Source organism: Hippocampus guttulatus, chromosome 17 (assembly GCF_054856545.1).
Source record: "Hippocampus guttulatus isolate MCC_2025c chromosome 17, RoL_Hgut_1.0, whole genome shotgun sequence".
NCBI lineage: Eukaryota > Metazoa > Chordata > Actinopteri > Syngnathiformes > Syngnathidae > Hippocampus > Hippocampus guttulatus.
The window spans coordinates 2789963-2807685 of record NC_141277.1 but is presented as its reverse complement, the minus strand read 5'-3'; the positions used below and the strand labels follow the sequence as shown (position 1 = coordinate 2807685).

The 17723-nt window shown below is 44.1% G+C and overlaps 1 protein-coding gene across 5 annotated transcripts in view; it reads left to right on the top strand.

The window, feature by feature from the left end:
* astn2 (astrotactin 2) overlaps window positions 1-17723 on the top strand; it is a 132442-nt gene that overhangs the window by 43280 nt on the left and 71439 nt on the right. For 4 of the 5 annotated variants that reach the window (XM_086134385.1, XM_086134388.1, XM_086134389.1 and 1 more), the window contains exons 4-7: window positions 5964-6116; window positions 10871-10978; window positions 12533-12679; window positions 14944-15111. In XM_086134385.1, the coding sequence (XP_085990511.1) occupies window positions 5964-6116; window positions 10871-10978; window positions 12533-12679; window positions 14944-15111 (576 nt within the window). The remainder of the gene's footprint in view (window positions 1-5963; window positions 6117-10870; window positions 10979-12532; window positions 12680-14943; window positions 15112-17723) is intronic. The other variant, XM_086134387.1, reaches the window with a different exon arrangement.

Sequence of the window (17723 nt, the reverse complement as noted above, 5' to 3'; positions counted from 1 at the left end):
TCAGAAACATTTAAACATTCATGTGGACCTTCTGTTTTTTGACAAATTTATTTGAGTGGCGCATTTCCCTACCTAGGCGGCCCGGTAGTCCAGTGGTTAGCACGTCCGCTTCACAGTGCAGAGGTACCGGGTTCAATACCAGCTCCGGCCTCCCTGTGTGGAGTTTGCATGTTCTCCCCGGGCCTGCGTGGGTTTTCTCCGGGTACTCCGGTTTCCTCCCACGTTCCAAAAACATGCATGGCAGGCTGATTGAACACTCTGAATTGTCCCTAGGTGTGAGTGTGCGCGTGCATGGTTGTTCGTCTCTGTGTGCCCTGCGATTGGCTGGCAACTGGTTCAGGGTGTCCCCCGCCTACTGCCCGAAGACGGCTGGGATAGGCTCCAGCACCCCCCGCGACCCTAGTGAGGATTAAGCGGTTCGGAAAATGGATGGATGGATGGATTTCCCTACCTTATGCAAGCCACAGTCTTTTATGCTATGAAAGAAACGACAAAAGCAACCCAAACCCATAAATAAAATGGAACAAACAAGGGAGAAGGAAATCCCGTATGATTAGCTTTGTCCGTCAGAATAATTTCCAGCATGAGCTCCTCTAGTGGCTCGTTCCGCGTCGGCCATCATCTCGGGGTCTAATGAGCTATGATAATTTGTGTTTATCACTTTGAACATTCCGCCTGTCTGGAGCAGGTTAGCGCTCGTTTCGCTCTCGTCGGCGTGCCTTTAAGTGTGAAGGGACACATCCATATTTTATCGTGGTCCCCGTGGCGAGAGAAGCAAACTATAGATAGCTCCGGATCCATGCCACGTAAACAGCGGCGAGACCCCGAAGACATCCAAGTGGAGGCACGAGCTGGCAGACGAGAGGCTACGTGTCAACTTGAGACAGGACGCGCTAATCGCGTGCTTTAGTAGTGGGGGGAAAGAATGACAAAAACATGGGGGGGGGGGGGTGGCGTGTTTCAATCTCTCTAGAAATAGAGTCGGGAGTGTCCGACCAATCTGCTGCCGGTAAAGCGCTCGGGAAATACAGTCGAGTTGAGTTGAGTTGAGAAGTATAGCAAAATTGCTGCTCTGGTCTGCACTCGGCACCTTTCTGCAGCACTTAGTTCTCTCGCCGCCCTCAGATTCGGAGTTTGTCTCCTTCGGGAGGGCAACAACCACGTGTGAGAATTAAATAGACTCTCGGAGACCTTAGTGTGTTCACTTGAAAACCTGAGCTGCTCCATTAACAAAAAGCCACTCTTCAGACAAGCCACGTGGTCAAAAGAGAAGTCCTTTGTGCTTGAGCATCGGATTGTGACGAAGATTGTCTGGATTTAATTTTCCCAAGAGTTGGTTGTCTTCAATAATCATGAATTTGCAGACAACTTGAGTCTTTCTTGAGCCGGCTGCTTATGTGGCCTAAGTTGAATACGCAGCAAAATTGGACGTTTGAAACTAGATTGACGCAATCTGCCGTCCGCTTTTCCGTGCCGAGAATCTTGCCTTTCACTGCTCCACAAAGTTGCGTTTAGAAAGCAGCGACTCTGTTGAGGTGGGAGCAGTCATCACTGCGCAAGTTGCCTCGGGAGTGGCGGGGCGAGCTGTCTGCCCCGAAAAGAAGAGGGAAGAGAGTGCCTGCGACGGTAAAGAACATCCTCTCCATCATCTTCCTTCTTTTCCCCTCCCAGCGGCACCAAAAAACATTGGGGTGCCTCGGAGCATGTCGCTTTCCGGTTTACGACCCATAAAAATGTTAGAAGTTGAGGCCAGCCAGATAATTCCCAACACGAGTACTGCTCGGTGGTCTCACGTGATTGGGAATGGGCTGTCGGCCGTCCTTTCTTTCTTTGACAGTGAGCAATTTGAAGCAAACGCAAGCAGACACTCTACCCGGGCCCGTTGCCTTTATTCCCGCATCCTTCTTCTCCCCGCAACTCTTGGGAGTGAGAGCCGCACGGGCTTCCGGGTTTGCTATCGTTTTATATTTAACGTTTTTCAAACGACTATTCCCCCCCCCCCCAAAAAAAGAGACTAGCAAAAATGTCAACAATGGTCCTAATGTTCGAGGACCATTATTTCCTGCATGGCAGACGTAAGAGGCCCAAGAGGATTTTGGTAACATACATTTTACTTTTTCAATTTTAAAGTCATTTTAATCATCATGCATAATTTCATAACAATGACTTTCCTGATTGTAGCGTTACATACCATCATTACACATGTCACAATTTTTTTGAAATACATCCAAAACATATTTGGATAAAGTTGAGGTTCGCATGCTGGCTTGTCCTTTGGTAAACATTTGTTTCTTATGTGGCCACTTAACAAAATGAATTGCCACCTACTGGGTTTTGGGGGTTCGGTCCAATTCTCCCCGACAAAAGTGCTCATTTCAAAACTCTACTTGACAGGACTCAGTAACAGGATGGCGATTGATAAATAATTCCAAGGTCCACATGCATTTTGCAAGACTGACTGGATTCCCGCGCATGTGCCAACACTTGCGCTGTCTCATCTTGACACCGCTTGGCCCTCATCTTTCATCTCTCGTCTCTTTTCGACAGTCCTCATTCATCACGCATCCTTTGTCTTCCCGGCAGTTTTGTCTTTGTCTTTGCACCTCTCTCGCTGCTTAGCCCGCTTTCATGTCGCTGTCACAAGTCTGGAAGCGGCGGCGGCGGCGGCGGCGTCAATGCTTCCTCAGATTGCTCGACTTGACTTCTCCTTCTTGGAACAACGGCGCGTTGGATAAATCAGGCAGGGAATCAAATGCTTTGGCTTGAAACCCCTGCATTTCATCCTTATTGATCGGCTCTGTCATCATTTGCTCTCCGAGGCGTGAAGGGGGAAGGCAAAAGCGAGGCAACGCCGATGCAACTTGATTGCTTTGCTTGAGCTCCAGTATGTGTCCGTGCGCCAAAGGTAGGAAATACAGGAGTCAAAGAATTTGCTTTTAACGCCCACCCTGCAGATTCCCCTCCACCCGCTGCCAAATTAAAACGGCAGGGGGCCCAATGATCTTTGGAAACCCTCCCCATCATTTCCCTTGTGGCTGCATGTGCTCGCATGAATACAAATTCAGGTGCCACTCAAGATGGCTCCAAACACAAATAGGATGCACGAGGAAAAGAGTTGCCATTAACTTGGCATAAATGGCATGCTGACATTTACTTTGAGCTCGCTTTGAATTTCAGTGAGCAAAAGGCATCGCCGAACCTTCGATGTCGCACACTCATATGCTTTGCTATAGATAAACTGCCAAACGCGGTAGCCTTCATATCGCCTGCTTCCATGGGCTGGGAGCCTTCGGATGACATGGTAACCTGCCCCCCCCCCCCCCCCACCCCCCATCTATCCCTCCACACAGCGCAACATAAGTTTCTTCAACACAGCCTTCACATAACACTAAGTAACAATGATGGATGTCTTGAGAGAGATCCTCTCTTGACAGCAATGGGCTTGTTGGATCTGTGGAGTGGAAATCCCCGGTTGAGAAGACTTACATTTGGACCCCAAAATAGAAACAAAGGTTCCTGTGTCCTGTTTGGAAGTGCACGGCTGTGGCACACGGCTAACGCTTGCTCGTAATCCGGGTAGCGGTATACCTGCACTTCAGTTTATAACATCGCCAGGAGCAAGGAAAAAAAAAAAAGTGAGTCACTGCCAAGCCACCAAAGCGACAACACACCAAGAAAATAAGTCTGAAACCATTTTTTTTCCCTTCCTTGTGTTCTGTCTTTTCCCATTAACCCGGGGAAAGAAACATAGCTCCCCGCGGAATGAACGCAGAAAGACACACTTTTGCTCTCAACTTAAACAGCTGCACATTACACAACGGAAGTTGAAATTCATGTTGTACTTTCATCTTTTTTTGTGGGGCAGGGGGTTAGCTCCGTGTTTTAAGACCTGAGTGAATACCAGTTGGTGTAGACGCATTGCCATCATCGAAGCGACGCTAACACGCATGGTTTTGTTTGATGCCAGGAACCTGAAACGATGCCTTCACCACGTGAGAATGTCAGGAACCGAAAGAAAAAAAGGATTTTGCGACATCATCATCAGTACACCAGTGGCATTTAAAAAGAAACAAACTATTTTACATGGAATCAGATGCTTTTGATATTTGCGTTCGTAATGTTCACATTGTCAGTGGCGTCTTGATTTGAGTATGTCAAAGTCTGAGGAGTTGGTAAATGTTGCCATCAAATTGATTGCCGGTTTAAATTGGAACGGGAAATTTCAGTTGCGTAAGAGTGACGCAGTGGGATATTTTACCCTCTTTACCTCCCTCTTTCCTTTTGTCTTTTTTATTCTTGTTTAAATGCTTGATTGTGATCCAAATTGCACCGGCAGTATTCCTGGCGAGAGCTCCCTTTTATCAGATGTACAGATCAAAAAAATGTTGATGATAGCCAAGGGGGGGCTGGCAACGAGTTGATGAGTGATGATGTTTTGAAGCCGCAAATGTAAAACACCCGGCACACAGTGTAAATTAGACTGAAGTGGGGTTGTTTGTCATGAGAATCGTTTTCCTTTTTTCAAGCAGGCCACGGATACCGTTTCCTCTTAATATTTTTGTTAGTTTTCAACTTTTTTTTGCCCGTGTGCTTCACCACACAGCAATGCAGCCTCCGCAAATCAGTTTGTTACATTTTGGGGAAACGCATCGCCAGACAAACGACAGAGAAATGGGGGTCGCAGTTCGGAGGGGGCTGTATTTATGGCACTTGTTCCCGATGCCCAAAATTCTTATTTTCACTCCATACTCTCGACTCTCTGTATTAGCTCCATCACGGCTTCAGCCTTTCTCTCTCCCTCATGCGTGTGCAATCTAACCTCAACTGGCTGCTGAATATTCAGTATGGGGGCAAACTCCCTCGACGTGTTTTGTAATTGAATTGATTCGATGTTACCAGACTGCGGGTAAATCTATTGGCAGCTTGAAGCTTATCAGTAAAAAAATAAATGAATCGTAAACAAACCACGTCATGTTAAAAGCCTCAGGGTTCCAAAAGTGTGTGTGTGTGTGGGGGGGGGGGGGGGGGGAAACTTTATTCATTTATTTCAGGAAGTCAAGCATATTTAGTTTAAAAGAAGCAGCTCCACACACCACTTGGGCTGTTAGACTCTTTATTGCATTGGTACATGCTGCAGTTTTGCATAATAACAGAATAGGTCCAGCATTTCATTTTCATGTCTGCATATGAACATAACTCTGCGATAATTAGTACCCTTTTTTCATATGAGAAAAGAATGTTTTAAAAAAAAAAGTTATGGTGGCAATTATTATTATTTTCTTAATTGGAAAGCGTACCCAGCAGATAATTGGGGAACGCTTTATTAGAGAGGCCACCATCTGAAAATCTATTGTGTCTCAGTAATACACTTTTCGTGTTCCGTCAGGCCATTAAATGCCAAAATGTAACAACAGCGTGAAGTGCATTGTCATCAGCGTTCCCGGCCTTTTTGGATGCCACAAAGGTCTCGCCATTATTCTTTGCAAGATCACTGCGGCATGGCGGTTGACTTTTATACCCTCCCTTTTTATCTTTTCTAGTTGAAAGGAACGTGAGCAGAGCTGCTTTTTTTTCTCTCTCTCTCTCTCTTTCAACGACACGGTCACTTTGCCCAAAGCCAGGTGTTCTGGTGTCATCAATCAGAATGACTTAGACCGAGCCACAAGAGGAAATGTTGGCAGGATCCCTTTAGAGAGATGAGGCAAATATTGAATTGATGGAATCCTCTGAAAGCTAGAAATTGTCATTTATTTATTGATTGACATCTTTTTTTTAATGGGGCAGGCTATTGGCACGTGAGGCATGTGATGCTTCCATTCCAAATCTGTCCGAAAACAAGTTATTTTGAGCCCGCCCCGGAATCGACTTGAGGATCCTTCCCATATTTTTTCCTGAAAACATATTTTCACTGGCAAGTGTTGTGATGCCTCTGACGTTTTCACTCCCTCCATCACCCGCCGCAGCCATTGACCCGAACAGAGACGCGGTGGAAGATTTGATGCAGCGGTTCCAGGACAGCTTCCGCGTTCCCAAAACCCCGCCAGACATTTCTCGCTACCAGCACGTCATCCACAGCTCGTCGACCAGCCGCCGGAGGGTCCCCAGCCACACCAGAGGTACGACATGAAGTTATCCAATGTTTTGTTTTTTCAGGAAGAATGTTGTACATGTTAAAGTTTGTTAAACGCGTCAAGCATACCTCCCCTGTGGGGCAAACCGGATGCTTCAGTACATGGCGCAATAGGTTTTAGGTCAGGAGTTTGACTTTGACGTAAAGTTTGGAGATGTCAGTGGTTTGGTGTTTTGCGGGTGTTGCTGCCTTCGTTACCCTCTTCAACCGGTAAAATGCACGCTCTTAAGGGTCGATTTTAAGTCTGGAGACTTACTCGGACGAAACACATTTTGGTGATCATCAAATAAATAAGTAGATAAATGCATGAATACATAAAAAAACAATTCTCCGAACCTTTTCAATACACTCGGTGACATCCTGTTTGTGCAAGCGTGTCTTCCTTTTTAATGTGGCATTTGAAGACTGCGGGTAATCTCGAAAATTGCACCTCCAATGTTATCATTAGTACTGTACATTACAGATAACACATTTAATGACGGCATTCGTTATTTATTTATTTATTTTTTGCCTGAATGTCAGGACTTAAATGCGCTCATCAGGCTGGTCGTGTGCACTCCAGTACATTTCAAATATAGTACTTGTCACTGGGACCAAGAACAAAACAAACAATGGAGCAATCTGCACAGGAGAAAAGCAAAGGTTCTTTGCGTTTAAGTGGGTGGAGGAGGAATGAGCGGCATTGAAGGCATACGATGCGTGGGGGAGATCGTCTGGGTCACTCACCAGAATGACACAATAAACTGATATTGTGACACTAATGGCTTTCATTTGGCCCAGTGGCTGTCAGCAGAACAAGCTGATACTTTTCTGTTTCGATACTTCCAAGTAGCAGCTGAAGGTGCACTATGGTAGAATTCCCCTTCCCATCGTAAACGACCAAGGTAAGCAGGTGCAAGGTACGCATTAGGAGGACATCATGTCTCAACCGTCGCTCAGCTGGAAAGCTCAGGGAGAAGTTTTGTCTGCTCAGCTTAGCTCTGCAGGTGTTCGCCTGCCCTTCGTCTAGTTTCATTGCAACTCCGGGATTGGAATTTGGCTTTGGGAGGACAAATTCACACTCCGGGATGAGAAAATTCACACTCCTTTGTCAGCAGGTATTGTCGTACCATCTTTTATGTCGACTCCCCAACACAACAGCAGCATTACACGTAGCATACTTGATACCACATTTGGGCTAAGTCCACACGCGCGGTTGTGAATCCACTCGATTCATGACTGATATTAAGTAATAACAGAGTCATGAAATTGATTCTTAAGTGTAGTATTTGCTTCACATCCGTGTTGGATGGTGTCAAACAACCTTTGACGCCAATGCACTTTTGACTAACAGCCCAGGACCATCCATCCACCATCCATCCACCAATGCGTTTTGTACAGGATACCATAGCGCAACATTTTGTGGACTAATAAAAGCAAGATTGTTTTTCGGAAGCTAGTTTGACAGGCATTTCCCCCGAAAACACAGACTATATGCCATGCGGGCTCACTATGGAAAAAAAAATACTCATACCCCTGTATATATATATATATATATATATAAACAAACTAATGTAGATCATGTCCCGAGGATGTCCTCAGGGTTCTAATCATAGCAGCAATTTAACTATGCTGATTCATATTGACCAAGATGCATCCCCCCCCCCTCAATGTCTTTTTCAACCAAGTGGGCTTCTCCGATTAGTTTTGGCAGCCTCTCAGATGGCTAATCTGCATACACCACCTTTTGAGTGTGATTTTACATGCTGCCTCGCATTGAGTTTGACTGGGACATATTTAGCTGGTGTCAGAGAGGCCGAGATGTCGCCTTAATGTGATTATAGCCATGTGAGGGCCTGCCGCGCCTGTCGGCTTCATTTACGAGCTCGCGTTGTCCCCGGACGCGCACGCTTGCTCTCAGCGTGACTAAAACGCATGCAAAAACAGACGCAAGTTGACACATGCATCCCGTAAAATCCAACATCTGTGGTTATAAGAAAAAAAAAAGTTGAAAGCGTTGATGAGGTCATGTCCAACTTTGCATGCTTTTTGTGTGCGATAAATCCACCTGCACATGCAGTATTTATCAACGCCAGAGCATCTGAATGCAGTGTACATGCTGGTCTTTCCTATGTTGCGCAGTATTTTCCTCTTCAGTGTGTTTATTTGTCCCCCGGAAATATAGAAATATTGCACTCTGACCTACCTGGTCCGAAGATACCAGATGTTATATGCTTGTACCAATTTATAAAAAAAAAAACTCTCGAGGCAAATAGAAGTTGAGCCTATGTAAAAAAAAAAAAAAAAAAAAGTAAGGATTGGGTGTTTTATGTTATGACATTGGTGGTTGTGTGACGGCTAATGCTAAATGCTATGAGATGTTTTTTTTTTGTTATTCTAATTCATTTAATTATTAATACCACAGTAGTGTTTGAAGGGTTTCCGTTTGTTTGTTTGTTTGTTTGTTTGTTTTGCATCTAGATTATTCATCTTAGACTGGTATTGATGTTTATCGTGCTCAAAGGTCATTGTATCCCAGAGCCGAATATGGCTTTTTGCATACAGAAATAGAAAATTGTCGCACACTGCCATGCCGTGTTTACCAGCATGAATTTGAAGTTGATGCTTTTCAAGAGACTTTGCTTTGAGGATAGCACCACAGAGGGACCCGGAAAGATAAAAAAATAATAAAATAAAAACTGAAGTGAAGAAATGAACTGCAAAAGCACTGCTAAAAGGGAAGATGGGAAAATACTGTACAAAACAATTTTTGTTCAGTGTGATCTCCAATGTATGCCGGTACTGTTATATTTATCAAACCGCAGCAGTAGGCTGGAAGCACAATTGGCCTGTCATCTACGGTCGATCTCTCTCACACACACACACACACACACACAGACACAGGCGCTCACAACGCTCAAAACCCTCCAGATATTATCAACCCAACCCCCCTAAATGGCCATTATCCATTCTAATGGAATGGGGAGTATTTGAAGAAGTAGGGTTATTCCCCAGCCCATGGAGTGTCACTGGTTATGGTTATAATAGGAAGGATAAAAGGCTTTATCAGATGACATGAACATTAAGAAGAGGGCGGCTTGGGCTGGCAAACACAACATAATAATAATAATAATAATTCATCCATCCATCCATCCATTAGGCCGAGGACCACTTCCGAGATTATTTTAGCCTTGTAAATGCTCGTTTTACCTCGGAACCCAAAATGAAGATTTGCAAAGACCTGCATCACATGACTTTAATGCTATCTTTTGAAGACGGACTTGCCAGTGTTGCTGATAAGGAGGACGCGAACAAAGGAAGGACCTCCGTTCCGAGCGGTTCAACGCATTCGGAGGATGAGCCAGAAATGTTGAAACCGAATTCTCTTTTCCCAGGAACACTTGAATGATCTTAAAAGCCTAGCCTTGAACTCATGGATATTTTTTTCCCCAAGAAATGTTTTTAGGTCTGAGTGAATATCTGCACGTGTTCTTATGTGCTACTCTTGAAAGATCATAAATTGTGATTTTTTTTATTTTTATACACCAGCAACTAATGCATGCATCATCAAGACGTATAGTTTGTGTAATATAAAAAAAAAAAGCTGCCCTTTTAATCGTGCTGAGGGAATGAAAATGACTGAGCACTAAAGAAAACCACTTACACACTTAAAGGGGTGAGCAAGAAACGGAATGCGACGTTTGACTATTTTATGACAACAAACAGAAACGGCAGGCAGCAGGAGTTGTGACTGCGTTGTTAATAAACCCGAAATTGATTTTGATGTTCAGTGAGCTGCTAATGCACTCGGGAAATTGCTTCCCCCTTGCTAATTCATGAAGGCTCTTTCTCTGGGTTTTATTTTCTCCCGCGTATAGTTTCGTCATTACTTTTATTTGTGGCCTGGGAAGGGTTCGTTTATGAAGTGTACTCACAATGCATAGAGTCTATTTAACATTTGAACTGGCATGCGCCGATACGTATACCGTGCACAGCATGCGGGCACTCTCAGGTTTTTTTTTTTTTTGCACTCAAAGCTAAAGTTATTCACGTTCATTCCAGCTTACTTTTTAGGAGTAATATAATGAAAGTCATGTGCTCGAGCAGCCTCAACACTGCCCTGAATGAGTGAAAGTTGAGGAAAAGGGAAACATGTTGGACTGCCCGAGGAGCCTCGCTCCTTTTAACTAGTTTATGGGATATTGACTTTTTTTTTTTTTTAACCTCGCTATTGCAATCCATTCCGAGTGGGAAACTAAATCGGACTGAATACATTGATGCCGACTCTTCCAATAGTGAAAACCAAGATGCAGCCGTTGCTTCCAAACATAGCGACATTATAGTTATAATAAAATGACACATATATGCGGCAGAATGGTGAAGTAGTAATTAGCATGTGTAGCTCACACTCGAGATGTGTGTGCCTTAAATATCAACTCGGCCCCTTCTGTGTGTTGAAATTTTCTGCCTGTTATGGCAATTTTTTTTTCTCATAAGACTGGAATAAACAATCGTCAGTGCTTCACCATATGCATTTTTTTTTTTAAAGTTACTCCGAACATTGTGTACGAGAATAGCAATTGATGAACCACATGCTGCTTCATCAAGTCTGAAAGCCAAACGATCATTTAAGCAAATGTCCATAACTAGCCATCAAGTGACTCTTCCTCATTGGATTTCCTACTCCATCCTTCCAATGTCCCATCCCCATCTTACCCCCCCCCCCCCCGACCCTCCCCCATTTTACCTTATCTTCTCAAGCAACCGCAGGTATGTTTGGTCCTCAAGGAGAATCAGGGTCAGAGCCCGAGGACGACAACCAGACAAAGTTTTTCACCGAGCAGCACAGGGGACGACGGCGCGGCAAAGGTGAGGAGCAAGCCGCCTCTTGCGGTCGCAAACAAAGTGCTCGAGACGCGCAAGCGAAAAGGAATTTCGAGATAAAACGCACGTCGAGCGCTTAAGCCTAAACACACATTCGCCGTCGGCGCGCACGTGTACAAACACTGAAGTGTGTCGGGTTTGCGGCCGTAGAGCAAATGTTTGCTAGCGTGAGTGCGCATGCTTTTGTCTACTGAGTAGGCTTTTATAGTAATTGAGAGACCCCATTCGCGAGGCCCCTGACACCACCCACTCCCACAAAGGGATTAGCCGGCCCGGCACTTTCCCCCGCAGACTAAACACTTGGTGCCCCTTCCCAGACTTGGGACTGTGATAGACACGTGATTCAATCACGGTAATTCATTGTCCTCACTTTGGCTCCTTTGATTTTGACCTTCAGATGTCTTGCGCTATTTTCAAACTTTCTGCCATGCTTTGGAAACAGCGCAGGTGTGTCCGTATAACTTACATCTTCCAGTAAGCCCCTTATTTAGTTATTTTTATTATTTATTTATTTATTTGTTATGTCTTTTAAATCATGCACACTGACAAACGCCAAGAGTTGGAGGTTAGGTGCCTAATTGTATTCCCCGTGATCCCACTTTGGCAAATGGGAGCTGTGGCGCAGCCAAAGGGCAATTAAAATAACCAATTTGCAACGGTGCCATTGAAAATAACAACATAAATCACCTCTGTAAACAAAGTGGCCCGATTGCTTCTTTTGGGGGGGGGGGTTATTAACGTAGAAATGCATCATGTCAGAAGACAGATTGGATGCTTATCTGCATCTGGGTTCGATCTTATCTCAATACGTCATTGTAACCCGGACGTCATCGGATGAAGAACGTCCTGTGATTTGTGAGTGATAAGAAACGATCCCTGCCGTGAGTGGTGAAAGACAATTAGTAATTGACCCCCCCCCCCCCCATTAAAATGTTTAGATCTTATAATAGTTCAAACTGTAACAATAACAGTGACCCCAAAACACCTTTCAAAAAAATCATATATTACATAATAAATCTTAAACCTAGATCTTGTGAAAAATAATTTTTTAACCCTGGAGAACTCAAATTTGGCCCCTATAAATTCTGCTATTCGAGTGCTACCATTAAATCCCAAAGGGTCAAATTTGGCCCTAGTCGTAAATTAGGATTATAGCATTAAATATTTGAAAAAAACTAAATATATTTTGCTGTTCAGTGAACATATAGCAGTCATTTAATGTATAATTCATCATTTACCAAAGAAGAAAAGGATTCTTGGGTTCTCCGGGGTTAAAATGTTTGTTTTTAACCCCCATCACCCCGATTCCGATCATCTGAAAATGAAGTGATGGAGCCCATAATTTTGGCTACTCCAATGGTGCCGCTTTCCGACCTTCTCGGGGTTCATCCTGGATTGGTTTTGTTGTTGTTTTTTTTTTTTTTTTTTTTTTACCTGTGTGTCAGTGTTGATGATTCCACTCATCTGTTGACGCTTTAGATCGATACAAAATGAGCCATACCAAACAATTTAACCTTGTTTCTCTTTGTTTACGTGCAGGCCACCCACACAGCCCTCTAAACAAGGTCACCTTGACGCTGATTACCATCAGCACTTGTGTCGTGGCCATTGTCTACGCCACGCAGGATTCCTGCCCGCTCACTGTCAAGGTCACGCTCCATGTGCCCGAGCACTTTGTCGCAGATGGTAAGTACGACGCGTGCATTAGACTCGGCGGAAAAGAAAAACACGAATCACCACACCCATCACCGCTGTTTCACATTTTTCTACGTGGCTGAAGCCGAGCAAAGCAGCAATTTGAAAGTCTGACGCATGTCAGTGGGCAAGCGGGAAAAAAAAAAAAGCACAAAAACAACAAATCCAGACAAAGGTTCAGGTGGACTGTGCGTGCGTGTGTGTGTGCGTGTGTGTGTGCGTCTGTGTGTGTGTGTGTGTGTGTGTGTGCGTGTGTGTGTGTGTGTGTGTGTGTGGCAGGGGATTGTGGTTGATGGACCACAGATCCACGGCTAGCAGAGATGTGAGCCACCCTCTAGAAATTCTTTATAGTGGGGAAATAATGAGTGATGGAAGGTAGGTCAGAGACAAGTGCTAAGGATGTGTATCGGGATAAACAACAAACCTCGACAGGAGTGACTAATGGACCGCGACGGCATAGCGGGCAGGAGACTGGCAAGATCCACAACAACAAAAGAACAAAAAAAACAAAAAAAAAAAAGTGTGAAAGTGTACCGGTGTGAAAGCAAAAAAGCTAAAGGAAGAAGAGAAAGGAGTCCCTTTTTCTTAACACCTCATCATTAGCTGGACTCAGGTCTTATTATTTTCCAGAATTTCATTTCATTGACACAGATCCATGTTAACCAGTCATGTTACATGACCATTTTATTTGCTTATACTTTGCAGGGAACTTGAGAGTCTCCACTTTTCAAACTGTGAGAACGAAAGGGGTGCCGTTGCTTTGGTTAGCAAATGAGTCTTCATGTGAACAGTAGCTCCTATGATCTGAGATAATAACAATGGCCACCTTTTTTTTTTTTTTTTTGTGATGTGAAGAGAAAGACCTTTGTTTGCCACTTATTCGAGAAAATAAAAAATGAAACGACATGTTGTCTTTTCGATAGCCGAAACACACATTGGCCATCATTGTTCGGTCTCCTCCTAGAAAATGGCCTTGGTCAGTCTTTTTCTTCCATATATCCTGTCTGGAACACGTGCGCACATGCACGTGTGCCCTCATGCTCTTATTCGCCTGCTTTTTAAACCCGCTCTGTAAACCAGAAGTCAGTGTTTATTATACCATCCGCAGAGAGGGTTGCATCAAATAAAGTTCACCAATGTACAGAACCTTGCCCGACACACTCCTTATACAAGCAGGAGCTACTCTTAAAAAAAAAAAAAACCTTCATTCTCATGCACTGATTCGCTAGCGAACAACTAATCAGAGTGATCACCATTTAAGCACAATGACACGATCAAGTGCTTATGGATTGTTAATAATTTATTATTATTATTATTATTTTTTTTTTTTTTAAACGTTTCCCTCATTCACTGTGTCGGAACAAAGCATCTGGTCCGATAACATTCGAATGGACAAACAAACATAAATGCCGCACTCCAACATATTAACGGTCCAATCTCAAGTGCCATCGTAGTTACATAAGATCGCATTTCACGCACGGGCCTTTTACATGGCAGAATATTCCCCTCACGGCACTGTTTACATTTTTCCAGGGTACAGCGCGAGCGTTCGCCCACGCCCGAATCTAGTGTGAGCGTGGAAAAATAATTGCGACAACAAAGGTGAAGGCAACACGGCGGGCCTGTTAATGTGGTGTCAAAATGTGTCTGCCGGAATAAAAACCCAAGCCGGGAACTTTTCTTGCGCTTTTTAGATTCGAGTGACTGTTTCAGTGCCTCCATCTGTATTCATCCGTCCGCGACTTGAAAGAGAATGTTAATGCGATCGCTGCCTTTTGTGCCCTACTGTGGCGCCGGAATAGGTTTTGTATTGACCTTTAGGCAGCAACGTGCACTCCCTCCGAATGCCTCTGCCGGCCTCCCTTCCTTCACCGCCGCCGGTCGGCAGCAACGTGTCGCTGTAAAAAGAATCTTTATGTTCGCCGCAATCCCCCTCGGCGCCCTTTTCGAAAGTAAAAGTCGTTGGCATCAATTAAGGATAATCTTGTTCAGTGATCAGAGTTTAATGATTGGCCCGGGAGCAATAAGAAAGAAAGGTAACTCGGGCGCCGATGAGCACGCGCTCTCTACTGCAATTATCAAGGAGGTGCCATAAAATACTGGCGTTATCGGGATCACATTTAAATACGGTCTGGAGAAAAGGGGGCGTTTCAATTCGGCGTGTAAAATAAAGCCATACGATGAGTATGACGACTCTTGGCTCCGAGGAATTGTCTCACTTTGTCTTTTTTTTTTTTTATTGCTTTCTTACACAGGAAGTAGTTTTGTGGTGGGTATGGGCAGCTTCCTGGATGTCTCCAACTGGCTCAACCCAGCCAAGCTCATCCTGTACTACCAGACCAATTCGTCGACGCAGTGGGTGCGAGACTACTGCGGACAGAGGACGACCGACCCCTGCGAGCAGATTTGCGACCGGGACACAGGTTGGTGAATGCAAACGTTAAGAGGACGCAAAACATCGTGGAGCGATCATGTCCCTACGCCTGGACGCGACACCACTTCACATAATTACGTCCGTGTTATGATTTAGTGCGAGCCGGTTCATCAACAATAAACACTTTTTTTTTTTTTTTTTTTTGTGGCACTGCGATAGAAGTATGGATGTAAACGACAGCGATGTTAATAATCCATTTTAAAAATGAACAAATATACACAAGTAGCAGCTCCATAAATCAGTACACTTAAACACTTTACATATTGCATGACCGTATTTTCCGCTCTAAAAGGCGCACTGGATTATGAGGCGCACCTTCAATGAATGGCCTATTTTGTAATTTTTTTTCATATATTGGATGCAACGCTTTATAAGACGCAATCTACAATGCATCCAGTAGATGGAGCTTTTTCAAGGCGCGTTGTCCTCATTTCCTGTACACACCCTGTGTCCTTCGGGTCAAAATGACCCATCTTCACTAAACCCCCCAAATAAGCAGCTAAATTGAATTTTAAACACCAAATTTCATATCGCTTGAAGAAACAACTCGTCCTTCACCACATTATGTGTGATATAGTTCTCCCTCTTCACTTGTATTTAGAAAAGGAAAAAAATGTGCGAAAATGAGTTATGGATACATTTGTATTCATTCCAATGACTAAAGTTTCTTTCCTTTTTTTCCTCCAGTAAACTATTTAGGACAATACAAGACAAAAATATGAAAAATAAGATAACCCATTCAACTAATTAACACATGTAGCGCAGTATGCAAGTGCACAGCCTCTGCAGATATATTTCTTTCACCTATAGCATACAGTATGTGTTTTACAGTCCTTCTTTTGAGGGCAGAACTCTTACTTGCCCTCGCTGGGGAAGTGGCTGTGGAAGGTAGATCATCGGGTTTCTCAGGAGTTCCTGTACGTTTTGTTCTGCATGCCTGCATTGTTGGTTGTATGCTGCTGAGGACCATCTTATTTTGCCATTTTTTGAAAGGAAACTCTCTCTTTCAGCTTCAGGGATTTATTCTTGTTCTGAAGATGATTCATCATACTCTGGGTTTTATTCCTCCCCATCTTCTTATGATACATCCTCTACTTCCTCTTTTGAATCAGTTGTCTTGCTGGACCGCAGAAAAAAATCAGCTCTAGAGCCTCTTCAATGTCATAACGCACACTCATGGCATTAGCACAGAGAGAATTCGGAGTCCTGTCATCCGTAGCACCTTTATAACCCCTTGAAATCCACAAAAAAAGAGTTCTGTCATCTACGAGAACGCCACCTATCTTGTCTTGTTTATGTCTGCTACTGTCTTGTTCACGTGTTATACTAATTGATCTGAGACACAACTAAAACATTGAAACATTCTATGGTGTGTAAATAACTTTGTGACCTTGATTTCAACCCTATTTGCCTCATGGGTCATTTTGACCCGAAGACCACCTTTGTACTTTTTTTTGTACAGCTTCCATGGAAATGTGAATAAAAACAACATTTCAATTTTTCTACAGTTGGGGCCAATCTAGGAAAAGTCATACAATTTCAAGTTAAAAAAAATATCATTTAGGGGATTTTTGGGGCGTTAACACAGTAATGGGTCATTTTGACCCGAGGACAACAGGAGGGTTAAGAAAATGGAAGGCTGTATGTTAATATGGAAAAAGGTTTTGGTGATGGCGCTCGAAGAATGATTTCAAGAAAATGAATTGCTGAATTGCCCACCCACGGTTTAGGCTGTGAAAAAAGGTACGAAAAGGTATGAAAGAAGTTCCAGTTGTGAAAAAAAAAAACCCTCTACACGGTTGGGTAGGAATAAAAGTTCGGCGGTTCCTAACGACACCCTTTCGCAAGTCAAACATCTCCGAGCATATTTGCGCTGACGTTAAAAAGGACTTGAAGCAAAGCCGCGAGTGCAGAGTGTCATGTCGTCGCTCGGGCGGCGTCGCTCCTGCTGGCGCTGCGTGGCCACTACATCAAGACTAAGCTCATTAGAATGGATTACATCTGTAATGTATGTGAATTAATGTCACCGTGGTCAAGGGCAACGTCGAAGGCTGATGCATAATGGATTAGAGCGACACATGCTCCCATCCATCCTCACGCATCAAGATGCCAACGATGGAGTCTGTGGATTATGCTGCGTTAAGGATCGCCTACAATTCGCCACTTGTGTATTTCTACGCACCCGGATCAGTAATCACTCTAATTCAATTTGGGAGTCGTTTACTCTATCCGAGCTTGCTGCATTCGGAGATTCTCCTTGTAAGAATGTTCCTCGTCTCCTTGTCGCTCCCAATTTACTTCCCCTTTCGTCTGTCCTTTTTCGGCGGCAAGATTATTTGATGAGAGATTGCCCTCAATATGTTGAGTCTCCTTGGGGGGGGGGGCTAATCTGTCCTCTAGTGAAAGTTCAAGGTGCTCTTCACCAAAGCAGTCTTCTTTCCATCGGTGTCCTCTACCAGCGCAGCAGTGTAACATGCCACACCAGCGCAGCAAAACAATGTTAAAGACACGCTTCGGCGGTGCCTCGAGTCAACATTGGCGAGGGGTAACTCTGACCAGATGGAGGAAATGTTCATTCGCCGCTAAACGACGTGGGCTGAG